The sequence below is a fragment of the Amyelois transitella genome, chromosome 10 (genome assembly GCF_032362555.1).
Source record: "Amyelois transitella isolate CPQ chromosome 10, ilAmyTran1.1, whole genome shotgun sequence".
Taxonomy (NCBI): Eukaryota; Metazoa; Arthropoda; class Insecta; order Lepidoptera; family Pyralidae; genus Amyelois; species Amyelois transitella.
The window spans coordinates 8888717-8913279 of NC_083513.1; the positions used below are offsets into that span (position 1 = coordinate 8888717).

At 35.9% G+C, this 24563-nt stretch overlaps 2 protein-coding genes across 2 annotated transcripts in view; both read right to left on the bottom strand.

Moving 5' to 3' along the window:
* Positions 1-5949, bottom strand: part of LOC106133096 (uncharacterized) — a 36565-nt gene extending 30616 nt beyond the window's left edge. The window contains exon 1 of the mRNA XM_060946161.1: positions 5782-5949. The gene's annotated coding sequence lies outside the window, so the exon portion shown is untranslated. The remainder of the gene's footprint in view (positions 1-5781) is intronic.
* Positions 5950-8285: 2336 nt separating this feature from the next.
* LOC132902136 (uncharacterized) lies at positions 8286-14103 on the bottom strand. Its single transcript, XM_060946118.1, has one exon. The coding sequence runs from the start codon at positions 13710-13712 to the stop codon at positions 8388-8390; it is 5325 nt and encodes a 1774-aa protein (XP_060802101.1). The 5' UTR covers positions 13713-14103; the 3' UTR covers positions 8286-8387.
* Between the last annotated feature and the right edge of the window lie 10460 nt (positions 14104-24563).

Here is a 24563-nt window from a genome sequence, read left to right on the forward strand (position 1 = left end):
TAAGTTGTAATTTCCATCGCTTACTGTCAAGTCAAAGTGGTGATGATATTGTTAAGAATTAGGCTGGCGCTTAACTGAAATATAATAGATTTTTTTCGTTGTTGAATTTCTGAAGAGCAATAATTAACCTAAATAAGTCATTATTTATTATATCAATATCATTATATCAATACCCCTACTAACTTCCAGTCTGAGATTAGGGTAGCAAGTAAAATTTTATCACTAAACAATTGAGTATCCTAAGTATGCCAAGTATTAAAAGTTAATTAAATAACAGTTTTTATTAACAAAAAAACAAAGGCTTTTAAAATTTGGATATATGTAGCTTTAAATTTGATGTTCAAATATTATTCGTATATCATATTCGTATAAAGTTCACATTCCCTTCATATAAACTTCGTTTCAGAGTTTTGGGCCATATATTTTCATAATGTAGCCCTATAGGAATATCATCAACAGTCAACTACAATATTTTCGAGTAAAACAGAGAAAAAAGGCTTAGGTACTTGATGTTGACTAGTCCCTCATACATACATACATACGTAAAATCACACCTTTTTCCCGCCTAGTCCCTCATTGTAACGACTTACTTCTTTAAAAAGTGGTGAGTGGAGTTCGAAAAGAGTTTTTATACATACATATATACATAAAATCACGCCTTTTTCCCGGAGGGGTAGGCAGAGACTACCTCTTGCTACGATCTCGGCACACTTCCTTCGCTTCATCCGTAAAAGAGAAAAAGAGAATAGAATACAAAAGAGTTTTTCAGCCGTATAATTTTCTTTATCAGATTTACTGGAATAACGCCCTTAAAAGGGTTGCCGCTCACAAAATATCTATCTTTTAAAATTATTATCACTTTAGTAATTGTTGTTAAGCAATGCACGTGTAATGTCCATTATTTATTATTATGCAGTAATTGACAGGTTAGAATGTGTTTCGTGTTGTTAATTGAGTGTTTTAACGTAAGTTGTGTAAAGGTTTTTATTTGGAGGCCTTGACTCTTGTTTTTTACCAACCGGTAAACATAAAATATTTAAAAATTCATGGTTCAATTTTTAATTTTACATACATCATACATATTCATAATCACGTCTATATCCCTTGCGGGGTAGACAGATCCAAGAGTCTTGATAAGAATGATAGATCACGTTCAGCTGTTTGGCTTGATAAGATTGAGATTCAAATAGTGACAGGTAGCTAGCCTATCGCCTAAAAGAAGAATCCCAAGTTTATTAGCCTATCCCTTGGATGCCTTTTACGACATTCATGGGAACCCGTGTCGTTCCTATTCTTTTCTTTATTGGTGCCGGGAACCACACTGTACATTTAATTTTTATAACGTAAAAAAATAATATCCAAGGTCGATGATATTCCACTGATTAATAAAAAAATTATTGTGTATACTAAATACCTATTTTGTATAATTTATTACCTTTGTTGGTATTTGTAAGATCATTAATCTCTGAGAGTGTAACAAAAGTCAAAATATTCAATCAGTCGTTATTCTGTATTGAAGCAACCGGTTGTGTTAGAACGCTCTACAAAGAGAAAAGATCTTTTTCGTACACAAATGTGTATGGGTGAAATAGATGTTAAAAACTGTATTCTGAAATAGTATTGGTGTGATGCACGCATGTAGGTGGTTAGATATACAACATACACATATACATACATACGAGTACATTAATCACGCCTCTTTCCCAGAGGGGTAGGCAGAGACCATATCTTTTCACTTGCCACGATGCCTGCACACTTCTTTCGCTTCATCCACATTCATAACTCTCTTCATGCAAGTTCGTCGGTTTATATGCATATAATCCAAATAATTTGATAAACATATTATCCAAATAATTTGAAATACATATAATCCAAATAATTTGATATACATATAATCCAAATAATTTGATATACAAAACCAAATAATTTGATATACTTACATATAATCCAAATCATTTGATATACATATAATCACATAGTTTAGAGTCAACGTTCAGCGGTATGGCTTTTAATGTTTTTATATCACACACACACTTATCACGTCCGTTATCAGTTAATTTAACTTTAGTCAGTCTTGGAATTGTAACGAAAAGCTGACAAAATAACGTTGGTAACAAATATTTATTTCCGCCGTAAATTCAAAACCATTGGAAAGTTGTTGAATACTCTCAAATATATCGTGATTTACATTTATAAAACTCGACTTTGATTGATTCTTTCCAATTTGCATGAATTTCTTGATTAATCGCTTTAAAAATAGCTGATTAAATTTTGAGTTCTTAAAAGTGGCTTTCGCATATCTAATTATAAGCTGAGAACGGGTTTCATCTTCGGTAATTTATGTAAAGGGGCATGATCCTAGTCTTAATAATTGTTAAAAAGATTATAGTTTCATTCACAATTCACTATAAACACGTATACTGTAATTTTAAAATTCAAATGTTTTTCATGTTATTTTATTGTAATCTTTCACTAAAACGATGTGACTATGATCATATTCGTAAGTTTCAATACAATAAACTTAGAATAAGTAATTACGACTGGCCCTCCTAGCATATATAATACAAATGCAATGTGTTGGAAATAAAAGGTAAAAAATCCATTGAATGAATTGATTAGTAAATTTAATGGCTTTTAATGAAAGGGACAAATCAAGGTGGTCAGATTTAGATTGACCTGCGTTTGATCTACTTTCTTTTTGCCTCCTTTTGTTTTATCTCAATCAACCAGAGCATGCAGATGACCTACAAGCGATAGATTTTAATGAGACCCATTAAAAATAGCGTTACCTTAAAATAATCGTGAATTTAATAATGAATAAACAAAATTGGCATTATCCCTTTCCCTATATTTGTGACCGTAAAAGAACTTACATACGTACGTACGTATATAAGTTCTTATACTTATTATAATGATATTGAAAAAGTGACAAGTTTACATATATAATGTAAACCTGTCTCTATTTGAATCTCAGTCCCATCATTTAGCCATACAGCTGAACGTGGCCTTTCAGACTTTTCGAGACTGTTGGCTCTGTCTACCCCGCAAGGGAAATCCCTTGCGGTACATTTATCAATGAATGAATGAATAAATTATCATTTAAAATCCCATCTTTACCATAATAACAAACTGTAACCTTGAGAATGAGGCGATGCATTCACAACATCTCGAGACCAGTAAAACGTTACGGTACTTCGTTCTAATTTGCTTAAACTCGATAAATAATTTCTACTTTGAAAACTAATAGTAGACTGTTATATAATGCTATAAGTATTAGGTTCGCCTATTGTTATTTACAAATCGTAAATGTAACAATAAAATAATATATAAATAAATTAAGGAAAATGGAAACAAAAATTAAAAGTGTTGAATATTGTAATATACTTACTCCATGAAACATACATTTATAATCACGTCTATTTCCCTTGCGATGTAGACAGAGACAACAAAAAATAAAGATACCTAAATAATCAAATTTTTACTAACTTTTGGGCGGGGCATCGCTCCCATGGGAATTCCCACAACTACAAGTCTCTCACTTCTGAAAGTTTTGTTTGTCCTCATTCCAAATTCAATAACTTCATCAAAATCAGTCCAGTTTATTTTTTTTACACAATTACGATGACGTATATTTTCTTAGCTCTATTAATTCGAGTATGATTTATACCTATGACTAGACTAGATATAGGATAGATTCAGATTATAATCAACGCAAAACAATGGTCATTCGGTACAATAGATGACATGATTACAAGCAATTGAAAACTTGTTTTGATATTATGAAAACCGGTTTTTTTTTCTAGTTTTAACTTGCCATAGCTTCTTAACGGAGTTAGTGGTATAAAATAAGAGTATGTTTGGTTAATATTGTATGATGTTCATGTTCATCATACTGGCTTTCATAATGGCCGTAGGACAAAAATGTGATTAATATGTATGTTGTATGTACTCGTTTATATATCATTGCATAACATATAATCACATCCATACCCCTGCAGGGTAGACAGAGCCAACAGTCAGCCAAAGACTAAAAGGTCACGCTCAGCCGCTTGACTTAATGATCATATCATTAAAATCTAAACTATATCATTAAAAGCAGTTATTCATTAAATTTCATAAGGAAGTTCATCAAATTATTTTGATCGCAAATAGACAAATAGTGGGAATAGTGGAAAGGGATAGACAAATGTACCTTGACCAAATCTGAGATGTCTGGCAAGTGGTCAGGTCAAGAGTACCCGAAACCGAGAGGCATGAAGAAATTTACGAATGTGGACGAAGTGGAAGAAGTATGCAGGGATCGTAGAAAGTGAAAAGATTTAGTCTCTGCCTACACTTCCGAGAAAGAGGCGTGATTTATGTATGTAGGTAGGTATGTATGTGGACAACATATAAAAACGGACTAAATTATAAAAGAATGAATGCCGACATGTTCTGTCAGTTGATGAGTTATCTTAACAATTTTGACAGCATCTTTAAATATTAAGCATTGTAAAATATGAAAATATGTTTTGTTAAAGGTCATTGACACATATAAGTCACGTTTAATTTAGGATGTGTTACTTTTGATGTTTTTTTTGTACATACATACATACATATGGTCACGTCCATATCCCTTGCGGGGTAGACAGAGCCAACAGTCCTGAAAAGACGGAATGGCCACACCCAGCTATTTGACTTAATGATAGAATTGAGATTCAAATAGTGACAGGTTGCTAGCCCATCGCCTAAAAAAGAATCCCAAGTATGTAAGCCTATCCCTTAGTCGCCTTTTACGACATCCATGGGAAAGAGATGGAGTGGTCCTATTCTTTTTTGTACTGGTGCCGGAAACCACACGGTTTTTTTTGTAATATACCTATAAGATAGTACCGATTTTAAATCATGGGATAGGCTAATAAACTTGTTTTTAGGCGATTAGATTGACAGGTTGCTAACCTGTCACTAACCGAATCTCAATCATCGTTAAGGCTCGGCAAACCAATTATGGTGACGTTTAAGAGCATCTGCATATTTTGCATCTGCAAGAGCGTTTTCTGAATTAAGTGTTAGCTTGGTGACTGTGCAATTTAGACACATGTTTTTCCAAGACTTCTTTTATACCTAAAATAAAAAATCGCTTAGGTACTTATATCCAAAACAAGACGTTTCATCGATACTTATTTTTTTTTTAATTATATATTTTTTTACATTTTTGTAATATTACTCCTATAACAATTGAGTTTTTCAACTATGTTTTTATATTGAATACAAGACAATGACCTGGGCTACAAACCGCTCAAGTTTTTTTTTCGTTTATTCTTTAGCTATTCAGCTAGACCTTTCAGGTTCTTCAAATCTGTTGTCTCTAGCTACTCAGTAGTATGAAAACGTAAAAATATTAAATCTATATTTATTAATTTTATCATAATAAAGTTAATAGTCGTAACAAAATTAATGGTACAGTCTGTAAGGTAATAAATGCTATGTATTAGTGTTTTGAGAATCCAAGTTAGTTGCAAATTTTATTCTGTATTGCTATTTAGGTTCTAAATTTCTAAGAGAGAGATGAATAAATATCTATTTTTAACTGACACATATTATCGCAGTATAATAGTAAAGTATGTGTCTTGTAGTAGGTATAATACAACAATTACCATTTGAACAAGAATTTCTTAGGTTGGTTCCGAGAAATTCTTAACTCCAACAGTTTTTTACATTAACAGATCATTTGCGTCCGTGTAAAGCCGGCTACATTTATATGTCAACAAAAACTTACGAACAAAAAATAAATACACTCACCTTTTCCTAATGACACTCCATATTACAAAAAAAAAAACAAAAACCACTCAAAACACGCACAAAAACGTCCTTACTATAACTGATAACAAACCTTAACGTCTAAGTTAAAGTTAATATAAGTTTATGAACGGTTACGTTAACGCGCTTCGTTGACGATAGACGCGAGCGCGTTCCTCTCATGTTAGAACTCAAATGACCATAGAAGCTGTACAATACACCAACGTCACAAATGAAATTAAAAAATCTGAAGAAGCTCTAATAGACACAGAAACTGTAGAGGCGGCATTAACGCGACCGACAGTTAGAGAAAGTACAGACCTAGTCATTCGCCTCGAAAGTGCAAGTTATGTTCCGGATAATCGGTCCAGTCTAACGAATGCAGAATTTGCGTAAGTCCTAGGTACATTTAGTTTTGCGTAACCGTTTAAGCGACATGAAATATTTTGAGATTTAAACAGTTTTTTTGTTAGATTTTGTCATAGCGGTGAGCTGTAACGCATTGTGGAGTGGTATTAGAGTTATTGTTGGGAATGTTTGAAGTAATTTTGATGGTGTAAGCGATGTAAGGAAATGGAGAGTGGCGTGGGTTGATTAGAATGCGGTTTGTAGCAATAACCTCTTTGTTGGATTGCAGCGGTGTTTTTTATCAAAGCAAGAACTGAGATAGACATGTTTTGAAGTAGCACGATCACGAAAGCATGCAATTAGCATATTTTTTTGGTTACGGTATAGGTTAAGTTCTAGCGCATGCATGTAATTTATTACTATTACATTCATTCATTATTTTCATTTCATTCATTATTAGGTTACAGTTATATTTATCTGACATGTCCATGCTTCTAAGAGATTTTTTACTAATCTTTCATTGTCTTTACCCAACTATAAGAAGGGTTATGTATTTCGCGCGGATCTTGTCTTGATGTATATAATAACAAATTTACTAAGTTCCGAAGTGGCATTTATGACCGATAGGACTTTATATGTAAGATCTATTAAATGCAAGTGTATTAAGTAATCTACTATTTATACATACATAAACTCACGCCTCTTTCCCGGAGGGGTAGGCAGAGACTACCTCTTTCCACTTGCCACGATCCCTGCATACTTCCTTTGCTTCATCCACATTCATAACTCTCTTCATGTAAGCTCGGCGGTTTCGGGCACTTTTGACCTGACCCTTCACCAGGACGTCCTTAATTTGATCAAGATATGTTCGTCTAGGTCTTCCCACCCCGACCTTTCCCTCCACACTCTCCTTGTATATCTGCTTAGTCAACCTGTTTTCATTCATCCTCTCCACATGACCGAACCATCTCAACATACCCTTTTCTATTCCTGTAACTACATCTTCTTTCACATCACAACATTCCCTTATCACGCTGTTCCTTATCCGGTCACTCAATTTCACACCCAACATACTCCTTAACGCTCTCATTTCCACTGCATTTATTCTGCTTTCGTGCTTCTTTTGCCATACCCAACTTTCACTCCCATACATTAATGTCGGGACCAACACGCCCCTGTGCACAGCCAGTCGAGCCTTTTTGGATAGTTTCTGACTGCTCATAAAGGCATGCAAAGCTCCATTCACCATGTTCCCCGCGTTCACTCTCCTTTCAATATCACTATCACACTTGCCATCTGATGTAAACTTTGATCCTAGATATACAAACTCTTTCACTTGCTCAACTTTTTCTCCTCCAATCAAAATATTACATGCTGTCATTTCTTTCTCCATTTCAAAAACCAGTGTTTTAGTTTTACTTACATTCACTTTCATTCCTTTCTCTTTTAAAGCTTCATGCATACAGTTTACCATCTCCTGTAACTCCTCCGCTGATGACGCCAGTATAACCTGATCGTCGGCATAGAGCAGACATTTGACGAGTAATTCATTCATCCTTAATCCACTTTCAGACTCTTTCAAATCTGTCAAACAGCTATCCACAAATAGGTTGAACAGCCACGGTGACGCAACACATCCCTGCCTAACACCTTTCTCAATCTTAAACCACTCAGTGTGCGCTCCGTTTATCCTGACACAAGCACTCGAATCCTCATATAAGGATTTCAGTGCTCGTATCAAGAGACTGCTCACCCCATGCATAGAAAGTGCTGACCACAATTCATTCCTCTCAACTCTGTCATAGGCCTTTTCCAAATCCACGAATTACTCTACTATTTATAATAATTAATAATTAAAATAAATAATTAAAATAATTAATCTACTATTTATATTACTATTTTTTACAGTTATCGACTTAGACTTCGACTGGCAGAGAATGCTGTTGGCGCTTGGGTCTTGAAATGAATGATTCCTTTGGTTCAAATGCCTGTGTAATTCCGTTTATTTCTTTTGATGACAATATTTTTGCGAAATGAGGTTATGGCGAGCACAAGATCTAGCGTGATTTTTTTTTGTGAATTAAGGAAACGGATATAAATGCAATAGACAACCGCCGCGTTGTCGTTCAGAAACTAATTTTACAAAGTTAAACATTGTCTATGAAATGGTGTAAAAATATTAAATTAATATTCTTTATTTATGTATATATGCTCCAACATGCCCCCGGCCTTGGAAGCTCGTGCTTTCAATGTGTTCTCTGCTACTCGAGCAAAGGACATATCTTGCTGTACGATCGTTTGACAATGCCCGTCGAAGTCCGTATGTCTGCCACTCTTGCAACGCCATCCTTTCCTGGGAAGATGTCGATGATTCGTCCAAGATGCCACTTCAAAGGCGGCAAATTATCATCCTTGATAACGACGAGCATTCCGGGCTTCAACGGAGTATCATCCTTTGTTCTCTTGGTCCTTGCTTGTAGTTCAGAAACATATTCTTTAGCCCATCTGGACCAGAAATGCTGGCGAATCTGTTCCACACGTTGATAGCGAGTAAGACGATTCGTCGAAATTTCAGTCACGTCTTCACAAGCAGGCGCAGTAAGTGGACGGCCAAGCAAAAAGTGAGCTGGGCTCAAAGGAGTGAAGTCTTGCGGATCTGTGGACATAGGACTAAGGGGACGGGAATTCAAAACGGCTTCAATCTGAACCAAAACCGTGCTAAACTCCTCAAAGGTTAAGTGTGCATTTCCTACGACACGTCGTAAATGATACTTACAGGATTTCACTCCAGCCTCCCACAAACCACCAAAATTAGGAGAATATGGAGGAAGAAAAGTAAACTTGATATTTTGACTTATTGCGTAATCTATTATCTCCGATGAGCAATTATTTATAAACTTTTTAAATTCATTCATAAGCCCAACAAAATTTCTACCGTTGTCGGAGAATATTTCTAAAGGTTTGCCACGTCTGGATATAAATCTTTTTAATGCAAGTAAATACCCTTCAGTGGACAAGTCACTGACTAGCTCCAAGTGAATGGCACGAGTCACGAAACAAATAAAAATACAAATATAACATTTTGTAGTCCTCGAACCTTTACCCCTACGATTTAGCATGAGCATTGGCCCGGCGTAATCGACACCACAACGCATAAAAGGAAAAGTAGCGTCCAAACGTTCCATTGGTAAATTCCCCATTAAAGGAGTTGGAGTTTTTCCCCTTAACCGCTTGCAAACAATACAATTATGTACCCCTTTCCTAGCAAGATTCCTACCACTAATAGGCCACCAGGTCTCTCGCAAATTGTATAAAAGCGCTTGTGGAGCTGCATGTAACAAACGGGTGTGCTCATACCGAAATAGCAAAGTAGCAAAAGGATGGCTACCAGATATGAGTATTGGATGTTTTTTATCCAACGAGAAAATTTGTGAATTGGAAATACGACCACCTACACGTATTAATTTATTGTGATCAATAAATAAACTTAGCTTTGCTAAATTGTGTTTATGTCCTAAACAATTATTTTTAGTAAGCGACATGTATTCAACTGGAAAAGATTCCAATTGAGACAGCCTAGCTAAAGTTATATCAGACTCTCTCAATTCATCGACACATAGGACGCCTGATCGCGGGTTATTAGTATTGCGTGAATTATAAATAAACCGATTTACGTATGCGACAGCGCGTCTCATGCGATTAAATTGAGAAAATCTATAGAAGGGAAACAAGGAAGACTCGGAAACTTTATCAGGCACAGCAGAAAGCGTCACGCCCGATTTTAACTCTGGTAACTCATCAGGCAAACCATTTATAAATGAAGGCACCAGATCGCATCTAAAATCGGGCTGGCGAAGATAGGCCGGGCCTTCCCACCATAACGTAGAAGTTGAGAGATCTTCTAGCGACATACCGCGGGACACTAAATCAGCTGGATTATTTTTTCCACTTACATGACGCCAAGGAAGTTCCCTCGTCAACTCATGTATTTCTGATGTCCTATTTTGTACAAAAGTTTTTTGTAAGTTAGGTGGCATGTGTAACCAGCCTAGTACAATTGTTGAGTCAGTCCAAAACATAATATTTTTAAATTGTAAATGAAGTGCCTTATTCACTTTGTCGTATAGCCTTGCACCTAATAAAGCTCCGCATAATTCTAGCCGCGGAATACTAACGGGCTTCAAAGGAGCAACCTTGCTTTTTGAGCACAACAGTCTCACCAATGAATTATTGTCACTGCTGACTGAGCGTACGTAAATACAAGCGCCGTACGCTACTTGCGATGCATCGGTAAAAATGTGTAACTCCGAATGTGTAGCAGTAGTGTTAATAACATGACGAGGCACACGAATGGTGTTAAGTTCCGATAGGGCGTTCGCAAACTTAGTCCATGTAAGTAGAACATCGCTTGGCACCACATCGTCCCAACCTAATTGCAATAACCAAAGTCGCTGTAATAATATTTTCACTATTATTATAATTGGACTAACTAAACCAAGGGGGTCAAAAATTTGAGATATGTGTGATAAAATACTACGTTTTGTTATCTTGTTAGTGTCACTCTTAAATTGCGTATTAAAATAAAATTCATCACTAGTGTTGTACCATCCTAAACCCAAAGTCTTGCACTGAACAGTATCACCTAATGTTAACTCCTTACCTGCGCTGAACGGACCTGATGACTGATCACATTGAAAGTTAAATGTCCATTTTCTCAATGGAAAACAACCGGACTGTAAACACTTTGAAGTCTTGTTACAAAATGATAATAATTCATGTTTATCATCCCAACCTGTGATCATATCATCAACGTAAAAGTCCTCAGAGATGATTCTCTTTACATCAGGGTCAGTACACTCAAGTGCCAGCTGTTTGAGGCATCTAACAGCAAGATAGGGTGACGCTGCCATGCCGTAGGTCACGGTGTTGAGCTGGTACATACTTAAAGGCTCAGAAGGATTATCCCGCCAGACAATCAGTTGCATGTCGCGTTGTGACTCATGTAATAGGCACTGCCTGTACATTTTTTGTATGTCTGCACACGCAGTAAACCTATATCGTCTAAACCGCAATAAAATATCAAATAGTTCACTTTGTAGTGGCGGCCCGACAAGCTGAATGTCATTTAAGGATACTCCATTACTAGTAGCAGCACTTCCGTCAAAGACTACTCTCAATCGGGTTGAAGAGCTATGCTCCCGATATACACCATGGTGTGGTAAAAAATAATGTGGTGTTCCATATGAACTTACCTTTTTCATATGACCCAAATCAAGGTATTCATGTATGAAATCAGTGTATAATTTTTTATAAGTAATATTACGTTCGAGGCGTCTTTCTAAAACTAAAAAACGAATTTTAGCCTGAGTGTACGACTCGCCAAGGCTAGCTGGTGACTTCTGAAGCGGCAGATGTACGCAGAACCTTCCATCACTTGTGCGCGTTGTAGTGTTAATAAAATGTTCTTCGCAAGCACGCTCGTCGTCCGTGTGTGTGAGACTAGCCTTAGGCAGTTCCTCTAGTTCCCAAAACTGCCGTAATTGTGTTTCAATAGCGTGCGAAAAATTACATTGGAAAGACCTATCAATATTGTGCGTATTACTGTGTATAGGCCCTGAAATTATCCAACCTAATTTTGTGTTTTGTAAAACTGGGCCATTTGGTAACCTTATTTTACCTTCGCATAATAAATCCCAAAATATTTCTGCGCCAATCAAAATGTCAATATTGTGGGACTCGTAAAATAATGGATCGGCTAGCTGTATATGTTCAGGGATGAATAGTTCGTTTTGATCATATGCAACCGCCGGCAATGTACATGAAATGTAAGGCAACACAAAACATTTTAAACTCGTAGAATAGGCACCGGTGCGCGATCTTATTTTAACATCACAGATCTGTGTTGAGTTTGTAACCGAGTTACCTATTCCTCGTATTTCACAAGTGGACTGTATTAAAGTAACATTAAGTTTTGTACATAAATCCTTAGACAAAAAACAAAGTTGACTTCCTGAATCGAGAAGACAGCGTGCAATATGATAATTATTGTGATTATCCGCTATTTCAATCATAGCAGTCGATAATAAAACAGAATTTATACTTTTAACTGATTGATTATTGAACGTATAGCGAGTGTTATCTATGTGCGGCTTGTTTACCTGTGCCGTGCTAGACCGATGCATGGGGACGTCGACCGCGGGGACCGCGGGGGTCGCGGGCGCGGTCGGTACATCTCTCGGCTCACGATTATTGCAATTTGAATGAAGCGTCATTACTTGAGCGTCATTAGACGTGTCACTATGAATTAGCGTATTATGTTTTCTATTACATTTTCGACACGGACCAAACTTACATGTTTCTAACGTATGTCCAGAGCGTAAACAGTTCTCACACAACTTGTTGGTAGCTATAAAGTGTAGTTTAGTGTCTATATTAGCATCCAAAAACTTTGGACAGGAATACAGTGCATGATCATTGTAACACATTAAACATGGCTTCTTATAGGTAGTGCGACTTTGTTGTGACTTGGTGGAGACATTGCATTGAGCCTTATGTGTAGTTTGTTTTTTGGAATCAAGATTAATCTTACTATGAGAGGCTTGCAATGTTTCCAACATCTCAGCACGGTCCCTGAGAAAGGTGAGTAGATCATCCACCTTTAGTGATGATTTAGTTTCATTGTGTTTACGAATAGTACACTTATATTGCTCCCACTCGCGTTCAGTAGTTTCATCTAATTTAGAAGTGACTATGAATATGACCAGTGTATCCCAGTGCTCAGTGGGTTCACCAAGCATTTTTAAAGCTCTTAAATTCTTAAGTATTGTATCAATTAGGCGCCTGAGCATGTGGTACGACTCCTTAGTTAATTTCTGAATGGTAAATAAGGCCTTAACATGGTTGTGTATTAACATACTGCTATTATTGTATCTATTGAGAAGTAATTCCCATGCTATAGTATAATTGCTGGCTGAGAACTCCACAGAATCTATAACCAACTCCGCACTGCCCTTTAATGAGGATTTTAGGTAATGAAATTTTTGAATATCGCTAATTTCATTAGAATTATGAACTAAAGACATAAATGTATCTCGAAACTCGAGCCAATGCTCATATGAACCATCGAATGTAGGCATAGATATGACAGGTAATTTAATTGATTTTATTTTACTATGACACACACTGGAGCCATCAGAGACTTCGGCTCGGTTAAGTAAGTATTCAGCTCGTGACAAGGCACTATAATAGCTATCCTCAAATAAATCTCGTTGATTTAATTGGCAATCTAAATCAGAGTCTATCACTATCTTCTCAATCATTGTTTGAATATTATTAAATTCAGTAAGTAAGCTGGCTGCGCCTTGCATACGCAGTTTTAAATCAATGCATTTTTGACTATTTAATTGATCTCGAGTTATGCTATTAATAAAGGTTGTTAGTCTTGTGAGGCGACCTTTGATTATGCCTCTGCCTTTTACTAAATCAGTCAACTTCTCACTATCTTTGTCACAGAAGGCGGTAGGGGGCCTACTGTACGGAGACCTATCGCGAGATTTAGGCTTAGCTTCATCATTAACTAGGCTCATTTTGGTTGTTTGTGAAAGGACTTACGGTTTGTGAATATTCCTGTTCGTACTGTGGCGTCAGCCGATGCTAGCAACGGCAGAAAGCTGACTATAGCGATGCACAAGAACTGAAATATGAACAAAGCACGGTATTAGCACAGATTGAACTCACAGGGACGAGGTTAGGAAGGATGGCTGGCCGTACCGAATGTATGCAGCAGTTCCTCCGACGTCTTAACCTCGCTGGTTCTATGTCTTCATGCGGCGACGAAGGTCCACAACGTATGTTGGCGCTTGGGTCTTGAAATGAATGATTCCTTTGGTTCAAATGCCTGTGTAATTCCGTTTATTTCTTTTGATGACAATATTTTTGCGAAATGAGGTTATGGCGAGCACAAGATCTAGCGTGATTTTTTTTTGTGAATTAAGGAAACGGATATAAATGCAATAGACAACCGCCGCGTTGTCGTTCAGAAACTAATTTTACAAAGTTAAACATTGTCTATGAAATGGTGTAAAAATATTAAATTAATATTCTTTATTTATGTATATATGCTCCAACAAATGCCATGTGGCTATTGTACATTTCACGTCCATAAAGTTCAAATAAATATATCTAGGTGTGCTGTAGTGTTAAAAATTAATATATAAATTGTTTAGTATACAATTATACTACCTACCTGCTACCAAAGCAGCGCAATAAAATTTAATCACCATGAAAATCTCGTTATACACTTGTACTCTATTTAAAATTTACTACACCTCATACATATTCACTGTTTAGATGCGTACATTGTTATTATCCTAAAACAATGTTAGTAACGACGTTTTGCAACAAAATTTCATTCAATCTCTCTAAAAGAAAACTAGTAACTTGTGTAATTAAAATCGTGTAAACAAGACTATAAACGACAATGTAAAAAACTTGACCATGTAAGTGAAAGGTCTCATGCAAATCGTAAAATTAACATGAAATCCAGTACAATTTCTCCGTTTTTAAACCGTTTATCGAAACGGTAACGTTCGTCGACGATTTCATAACATGACATGAGATTGGCATGTCACGATGATGAGAATGGAGAAATTTTTGGCATGTTCTTAAAAATGAAATATAAAGAAAAAAAGTAAAGCAGAAATTTACGACGATAAATGCAAACAAGGAAAAATTTTGTACGTTAGGTGTATGAAAAAATGTTAGTTAATCACAACAAATTATTATAAAATGAAAGTAAACAAGAAAAGCAGAGTTCTTGTTTACTTTTTGTTTACAAAATGTCGAAAATCTCCTGGGTATTAAAGTGTGGACTGGTTTTTTTAACTTTTACACCACTGAGATCATCATTGTAGAAAAAATGTGCCCGGTAGCTCCTAATGGGGTCACCATTAGGAGCTACCGGGTACATTTTTTCTCTCACCATGATGTGTTCCCAGTTCCCAGTTGCACCTTATGCCATTAAGCCTTGGGGCCTGGGGTCCGCTTTCCCACTTCTCTCTTCTCACTTCTTTCAGTCCACGTTGTCTTCAGTTCTACGACCATTGGCACGCATATCATCTTCACGACGCTAGCACAGCTTTATCTGTATAATCCCTTGGTAAAAGGGAGGAAAAATGTTAGTGTGTCCCAACTTTCTCTCTTACCGCACATATTGTAAATGTCGATCAAAACTTTTGGATTTTTTTTAGGTGATGACTTAGCAACCAGTCACTATTTCAATCTAAGTTCCATCATTTATAGTCCACATATTAGCCTGGCATTCGAATCTTGTAAGTTATCTATATCTACTCCGTGTGGGATAAAGACGTGATATTACGTGTATGTATGTATGTATAATTCGAACTATCTTCAATGTGAATCACTTATTACCCGCCTGACTTCTCGTGTTAATCACACTTACACAGTAATATGTCAGTGAGAACATGCCCTTTACTATTTGTTCGCGAATCTATAAATATTAAGGTGAGATTTTTTTTATTTCCCATTTTGGTCTTTAAGACTAAGCGTTTTTTTGGTATTGAGAAAAAATATATATAATTCGGAAATTCAATAATTTGAACGTAATAGAAAAATATGAGTAGTTTGTGGTCAACAATTATAAGTCTCAGCGTCATGATGAGGGTCAACCGTGAAGGTGCACGAACAGGTTCAAATCCTAAAGCGATCCTCTAATGACCCTAGAATGACTGTTTTCTGACTTAAGAAGATTAATTATAAATCCACGCTCTGACAGCGGGGGATATTGTGCAGAAATCTGCAGATTTAGGCATTTGTTATGTTGTCATAAACCAATATGGGTTAGGTTCTCCTGCAAAGGTTGCAGATCAAATTTGCTTTGTCTAAACTAAGGCTCTTACTAAGGCCGGAAAAAATGCCAAGTATTATAGATGACGTGATTTGTAATCGAGTTTTCGTAGTAAATCTCATGTATAATAGACCTAACAGCTCGCATGGCGCAAAAACTCGCATTGTTCTGTTCTCAACTTTTCCCCTCAAAGTAATAATTATACCTGTTAATTGTCGCTAATCGTTTGTAGCGGAACAATTGACATGCGATGTTTGTATCGATATGCAAAACTCGCAAATGTCGAGCATCGAGTAGCGTGAGCAATATCAGAAATCGATTTGTGTCCGCTTTTAGTTAATTATGGTTTTGATTTGGCTCACTAGTTTTAGAAACCTTGGCTTCTGCTTCATCTGTTGTTGCACTAGTAAATAATCAATGTTTTATTTTATTTTCCTTATAAATGTACGATTAGACTAAATGCCGTTAGACATTTTCTGCCGGTTGAATTTTAGACCAAAACTAAAATGCATGTTGTTGGGGTTAGGATATAATGGGATACAATAAATAGGTACCACTTAAATTTATTTGCGTATATCATAAAATTATCCAATCCTTATTAAAAATCTTACTATACAATCACATTTTTATCTCTTACCGTGTAAACAGAGCCGATAGTCTAGAAAAGACGGGAAGGTCACGTTCAGCTGTATGGCTTAATGACGGAATTGAGATTCAAGTAGCGGCAGATAGCTAGCCAATCGCCTAAAATAACTTTAAGTGTAAGTTCTTTTAGTCGCATCAGCCAATCCCAATAATAATAATTGAGTTTAGTATTTTTGGTGTCCCGACTGACCCTGGACATGTGAGGCTGTGACTGGGAATATCAACGGAATAAAGAAAGAATCTTTTGATTGACTGGTAGAGAATGTCATGCACTTAGCGCAAGTCTAACTTTGTACTTTTCATGCTTTGTAATACGTATCTGACGTAGGTTGATGCTTTGTAGGTACTGTACAATTTGTAAATTTAATTTTAGTGTCATATTGTACATACGTACATATGGTTAAGTCTATATTTCTTGCGGGGTAGACAGAGCCAACAGTCCTGAAAAGACTGAATGGCCACGTTCATCTATTTGGCTTAATGATATAATTGAGATTCAAATAGTGACAGGTTGCTAACCCATCGCCTAAAAAAAGAATCCCAAGTTTGTAAGCTTATCCCTTGGTCGCCTTTTACGACATCCATGGGAAAGAGATGGAGTGGTCCTATTCTTTTTTGTATTGGTGCCGGGAACCACACGGCACACGGTGTCATATTGCTTACAGTTTAAATTAAAAAATAGTAGCATTTTATTTTTTCACACACATCATGTTCTAAAATCATAGATTATGATGTGTCCATTGTCCTAGTTCGGCTTAAGTAGAATTTAATTAGTTTTAGAATTTAAAACTATTTACTAATCGTCAACAATGTACATGTTTTGTTTCGATAATTCTAAATTAATTACTTTTAAACGTGATTGTTAAGAGTTAACTTAATCGGTTTCAAATATTTTGAATTGTCTGCTGTGATCAAAGTTGTCTATTTAACCTAATTTAGCTGTGATCAAAGTTGTCCTTAATCAATTTGAAATATTTCTATCTAACTGTGCCTCACGGCTGCGCTCAAGACGGAATTTCTTTATAGAAAGTGCCCTGTATATCCTACCCGTGTACTCAGTAGATTTTGCGTGAAAGAGTATAAACACACACATTCTTGGTTTAGGATTTTCTTCTGTGATACCTACTTGCTAAGCGAATTAGTAATGATCATGATCAAGTTATCAAAAATATAAATTTCAATTCTTTTTAATAGTTACCGGTTATTTAAAGAAGAACATGAAGACTAAAATATTATTAGTCAGCTTCTTAGTCAGAGACCCAAAAATAATAAATAATATATATACCGAAACTAATGAGCTAGCATGTAGAGAGTTTTGAATGTGGATGAAACGAAAGTATGCAGGGATCGTGGTAAGTGGGAAGATGTTGTCTCTGTTACCCCTTACTTGATTTATGTATGTTGACTGCTGGACTTTGCTGCCATGGATGTTTATTGAAAAAATCTAGGCATAATGTAGGTATATCCTTAAAAAAAATTCATCAAAATCGGTCCAACAGTTTAGTAGTGAAAGCATAACCGACATTCGTATTGCGTATTCAAAAATACCATATCTAAGTGACATTTGAATGCAGAATATAAATTCAAAATCATGAACAATCGGCAATTTGTGACCATTCATCCGAAATGAACATATTTTTAAAAGAGCTAAGTCATAATAGAAGTGTCTGAACTTTCTTAGAAAATATTATAGAGGTGGATTTCGTTAAAATACTTACTTTATCATAGAACTTTCTTCTTTTACCAAGTTTGCATGTGTTATTGTGAAGTATTATGTTAACAACTCTTATCAGCCAACATCGCTAAGTAATAAAGGCTGTAATAATGTCTGAACGGCTTAAGTTATAAACTTTTGTTATATCAACAGTATTAAAAAACGAAGCTGTGTGTTTATTTTGTTCAAATGTTTGTTTGTAGTGTTGCAAAGGAAAAAAATATATTGTGATGCAGAAAGTCAATTACGAGTACATTTCTGCATCCTTTCTCTGCATTTTGCACAGGACAAGACTTTTCATTCATTCATATAATCACGTCTAATATCCCTTGGCGGGTAGACAGAGCCAGCAGTCTTGAAAGACTGACAGGCCATGTTCAGCTGTTAGGCTCAATAATAGAATTGAGATTCAAATAGTGACAGGTTGTTAGCCCATCATCATAATGAAGAATCCCAAGTTTATATTGGATGTTTTTACGACATCCACGTGAAAGAGACGGAGAGGTCTTATTTTTTATTATATCTGTGCCGGGAACTACACGTAAATCGTCTATATTTACGTAAAAATAAACTCAACCTCTAGTTACTTGCACCACACCTCGCTCCGCAAGTTTTCTCACTAATCAGAGAGTTGCCACTAATTGTGTTTTATCTTTACATGTCGCTGATTTACTTTACTTCCCGTGTTCTCCACATATATCTCGCCTTCTGATTCGTGTTTTGCAAAGTTTAAAGTGCGTTTCATAATTTGGCTACTACAATACTACACTACTACTACAATTAACGTATGGTAATGATCTGTTCGAATCCCGGCCAGGGCATGATGTGAAATGATTTTTTTCTAATTCGCCAGGATGTTTATCTTTATAAGTATTTATTGCAAAATATAGTAGCGTTGAGTTAGTTTCTTACATGTAACCCAGGTGTCAACTTCTGCGAGAATAACTCAATCTGTGTAACATAGAACACTAGCTTTTTGGTTTCAACCTTGTCCAATCCGAAATGGGCATACAGTGAGTGGCAATAAAAAAGTAAGAAATAAAAAACTGAAATATACATTATTTTCCTGAATTTTTAGCTAATATAAGAAAATGACAACACCGTCAACGCGCTGTAAAGTGACAAGTAAAACTTGGCACGTGTAAGTGTTGCCATGTCAGGTAGGTACAACGTCTTATTACAATTTTTTACCTATTCTCTGGAGAAAAACCGAAAAATGAACCTACATGTAAGCTTTCCGACATAACGTTCTAAACAGGAATATTGTTACATATTTTATAGATGTGTGATGTGAAGGCTTTATATGTACCTGTTAAATTTTCTTACTAAAATTAGTCCGTCAAATGTGATCAAAACCTGTAGCGACTAAAATGAGAGAAAGATATAATTTCAAAGAAAATTTGCATTTACACACAAAGCGGATATCGGATAAAACTATTTTACCGTATCATCGGACTGTGAAATCTAAAGCCTGTTCGGACGCGTGGTATTATCCGGTATTCATATTTAAATACAAATGAAATCCTACACTAAAGTTTGCCTTCCATATAGCATTTTGAGCTTTTGTATCTGTCAGTCATCGATGGCGTTGGTGAATATATGAATATCGTCTCGTGTTATGCAATATTTATGTGAATGTCAAAAAGGGGTTGTCGGCATTTTGTTTCAAAAAGTCGTACTTTATAAAGTAAGACCTAGCCTCCATGATGGTCTGGTGGTAAAGAAAAAAAAACATAATGTTCCAGCTACTTCTCTTCTTGTTCAGATTGTAATCAATGAAGACAAAGACTTTATAGACTTCGGATTCTTCTTTTAGGCGATTGGCTAGTAATCTGTCAATATCTTAACGTCAATTCTATCATTAAGCCGTCGTGTCCTTTCAGTCTTTAGAAAATTGTTGACTATGGTCGTGATGTAATGACAATGTATAACAAACAACTTAACCACTAGACTACGAAGGTAAAATTGCATGACAACACAATTGTGTTTTCGAGCCAAATCATCGCTCCCGCTACACACATATATATATATATATATATATATATATATATATATATATATATATAGGATATATGTGGAGCGATGATTCGGCTCGATCGCCACCAAAGGAAAGATCTTCCGCCAGGCTAGGTATGATGCTTGGAGAACCGTGGCTCCGGCGATGTTGAGTCGGAGGTAGTATTTATGCTCCAATCCGTGAAATCTTTATTTGCGCGATTTAGATATTTCGCTGCTATTGGTTGAGCGCGTCAATTTCTTCGCTTTGATTGACAGTTGGTGTGTGAGTGTGACATTAGTGATGTCGTCACATATGTATGTAATTACTTGTAATTACACTATAATTACACATTAATCTTAATGTGTATCATATCGCACCTGTCAAAGAAACTAATTTATGTACAAATAATTGAATTAATCCGCACACACATACCATCTTAATGCATGAACACCTCCATTTATCAATTACCATATATCTACGTTAATTATGAATATTTATAGGCGTGTTTCTCCGCAGACATCTTGTATAAGGGTAAATTGGGAGCATTGACATTGGGTTTGTGCTTTACTGCACACGAAGGGCGTTTGAACCTTTAAGGGCGTATATAGCTGAAATTCGATTTAATATATAATATATATAAAATATATATTAAGTAATTAAGTATGTCTTTATTATTTAATAGCCAATTAATAACATGCACATCTAACCAACTGGATGAGTAGGTAAACATAATCCAATGTAAGACAGGATCCCGTGCAAAGGTTGCGGAGGTTAGACGGGAGTCGATTCGTGTAAAAACCTGACTCACCCAATCCAGGGATCAGCTAGTGGATTATTCTACTTCATCCGCGTGAAAAGATGTATTAGTCCTATTATACTACGCCAGAAACCACACAGCTGAGAAGTCTATATCCCTTGCGGGGTAGACAGAGCCAACAGTCTTGTAAAGACTAATAGGCCACGATCAGCTGTTTGGCTTTAAGATGGAATTGAGATTCAAATAGTGACAGGTTGCTAGCCCATCGCCTAAAAGAAGAATCCCAAGTTTATAAGCCTACCCCTTAGTCGTCTTTTACGACATCCATGGGAAGTAGATGGAGTGGTCCTATTCTTTTTTCTATTGGTGCCGGGAACCACACGGCAAACTTTTACGGAAATTTAATTAACATGTTACATACGACTACCTTTACATTATACGTCTTCTAATGCAATTACATTACAATCTCTTCAGCCGAAGCCGTAGTAAAGGGGTAAGTATTCCATTTTTAGTGACAATTGCATCGCAGTTACTTGTTTTGTTTTATTATGTTAGTAATGACCTATTTATTTGTCACTTTCTCTTCTTTCCTCCTGGTGTAAGTCCTGGAACTTCACCTTTCTGGAGACAGCCTGGGTCATGCCTTTGCGAATATGTTCCTGAATTGGGTGAGTCAGGGTTTTTGCACGAAGCGACTACTATTTGACCTCGTCAATCTTTGCAGGGGAACCTAACTCTTATTGGGTTATGGTTAGACATGCAGTTGCCCAAAATTTCTGGTTTCCTCATGATGAGTTTCCTCATCTTAAGAGCATCAGTTAGCATCTTATCAAGACTGATGGCTCTGACTACCCCACAAGGGATATAGACGTGATTATATGTATGTATGTAAAATATGACAGAACATAATATTTGCGTAGGTATTCAAAAACAGAAATTATACAGTTTCGCTTAATATACGTTTAATTGAAGAAAGTGAGCTTTACTATTACGAATACAACAGCATGTTAACTATTATATTATGAGACTATAATAAATATGTAAATTTTATTAAGATTCACAAATTTAGAGAAATCAGCTTACTTACATTGTTTGTGAAATATTTATACATATGTAGTTATGAATGTGGACGAAGCGAAAGAAGTATGCAGAGATCGTGGCAAGTGGAAAGAGGTAGTCTCTGCCTACCCCTCCGGGAAAGAGGCGTGATTTTATGTATGTATGTATGTATGTATGTAGTTTAACTAGCGACCCGCCCTTACAATTTTTCTATTGCTATTACTGGTTAGTATAGTAGGAACCACACGGCACAAACACAGACACACTTTCACATTCATATTAGTAGGTAAGAATGCAGGTTAAATAAATAAATAAATAATTTCTTTATTTCTGTACCAACTTAGATCAAACATATGTATTTGTGACCGGGATCACCTTTTAAGTAAAGAATTACCTGTATTAGGAGATCCCGTTCTTCAATAACAACAAGTATTCAAGTTTATGTAGTACATCATACATTAAAGCTAAATTATTAAAAATAGTACAAATATTAACTGAATCTAAATGTTAATTTTGTTTAATACAATTTTACTAAGTAACTGTTTTATGTAAGTTTGACGGCCTCTGTGGCGCAGCGGTAATACGCTTGTATGAGACACCGGAGGTCCCGGGTTCGAATCCCGGTCAGATCATGATGAGAAACGAACTTTCTCTGATTGGTCTGGGTCTTGGATGTTTATCTATCTAAGTATTTATTATAAAATATAGTATCGTTGAGTTAGTATCTCGTAACACAAGTCTCGAACTTACTTCGAGGCTAACTCAATCTGTGTAATTTGTCCAGTATATATGTATTTATTTATTTATTCATGTGTAAATGTGTGTGTGTTTTACGTTACTATTTATAAGTTCAATTGTTCACACAATTGTATTTAAATTCCGACATATATTTTTCCTAGTAACAAACAACACAAGCTAGGTTTTGTTTCAAAGAGAATTCACAGTAACCGAAAAGGAACTGTGTTAAAAGTCGGGCAGCACTTGAGGAAACTTCGGCCGTAAATCGTGAGGTGGAGTTTTAATAAAAATCTGGTCAAGCACGAGCCGAAGTTTGCGGCGGAGGCAACATTTGGCTCTGGTGACTTATTGCCTTGATTCACTTCTTGTTCCACGTTTCAAATGCGAAGATTTAAAATGGGAACGCTTAGAAAATGGTGATGGAATGTTTTTTGAAACTTTTTCTTTCTAAATCATGCAAACATCATGTTTTTATCTCATAAGAGAAGACAGGGCCAATAATAACAACTTTAAGCCTTGAAGGCTAATCTTTGGAATTAAGATATTTAGAGAAAGTATTGTTAGGAATCAAAAAGTATTAAAGAAAGTAACTTTATTCTTTGGAAGTTAATTCGATGTAGATTAACAATACTTTATAACCTCTGTGGCACAGTCGTTATGTGCTTGCCTCTTATTTCCCGAATTTCGATCACTGGTTAGCTCTTGATGAAAATCGACTTTTTTTTTAATCGCCTTCCATAAAAAAGGTGGTTCTCAGTTTGACCTTCATGTTTTAATGTAAGTATGTATGTTTGTCCACGACTGATTTTGACGACGTTTTTAGTTTGTAATACTTATGAGAAGATTTTAGAAATTTAGTTTATTTAATTAAGTAGATCCGCTTCAAAATTGGAGGTTATTGATTGGAGACGGTTCACTACTGACAATAGTTATTCAATTGTTTTAACACTCGCATCTTTTCCTGGTTGAAAAAAAAATAAAGATCCTTAACCCTTTGACAGTCAGCGCTGGACTAATTAGTCCCACTGTAACCGCGTATAAGCTAGCTTATCTTGAAGCGCGGCTTCATTTGCATTTGAAGTGTTAATTCGGACGCGTGTTATATCAACCAGTGCCGTGATAAAAGGGTTGTGTCTCATTTGTACCTACTTAACTTCGAAACATATTTCAGAAATTCGAAATTATTTTTATTTGTAAGTATTAAATTGTATAAATCTCTAAATCTAGATTTTATATCGACAGTGGTAGAATCGGTAAGGTTAAAATGCATGATGCGCAAAAATGTACAGGTTCAAATCCCGTCTCGGCCATGTACCAATGACTTGTTACAAAGTTATGTAAACTATGCTCTTACTACGAGGGAAAACATCGTGAGGAAACTATCGCATACAGGCAACTGGATGTGTAGCGTAACCATGGATCTAATAAGGGTTAGGTTTACCTGCAGAGGTCACATGGGAATCGTTTAAAAACCTGACTCACCCAATCCAGGATCCATGGTCAAAGACATTCCTCGGGCTGCTCCCCAGAGAGGTGAGGATGCAACCGGGAGTAAAGCCAGAAAGAAGAAGAATACTTCTAGATCTAGCTTACAGTTTCGCACACACGTTTTTCCGTCAATCTTACAGCAAAAGTCAATTTTTTTTTAGTGAAAACTAAA

Bases quoted from the DNA above. Each gene is read 5' to 3' on its own strand.
- LOC132902136 (XM_060946118.1), bottom strand. From the start codon at position 13,712: ATGAGCCTAGTTAATGATGAAGCTAAGCCTAAATCTCGCGATAGGTCT.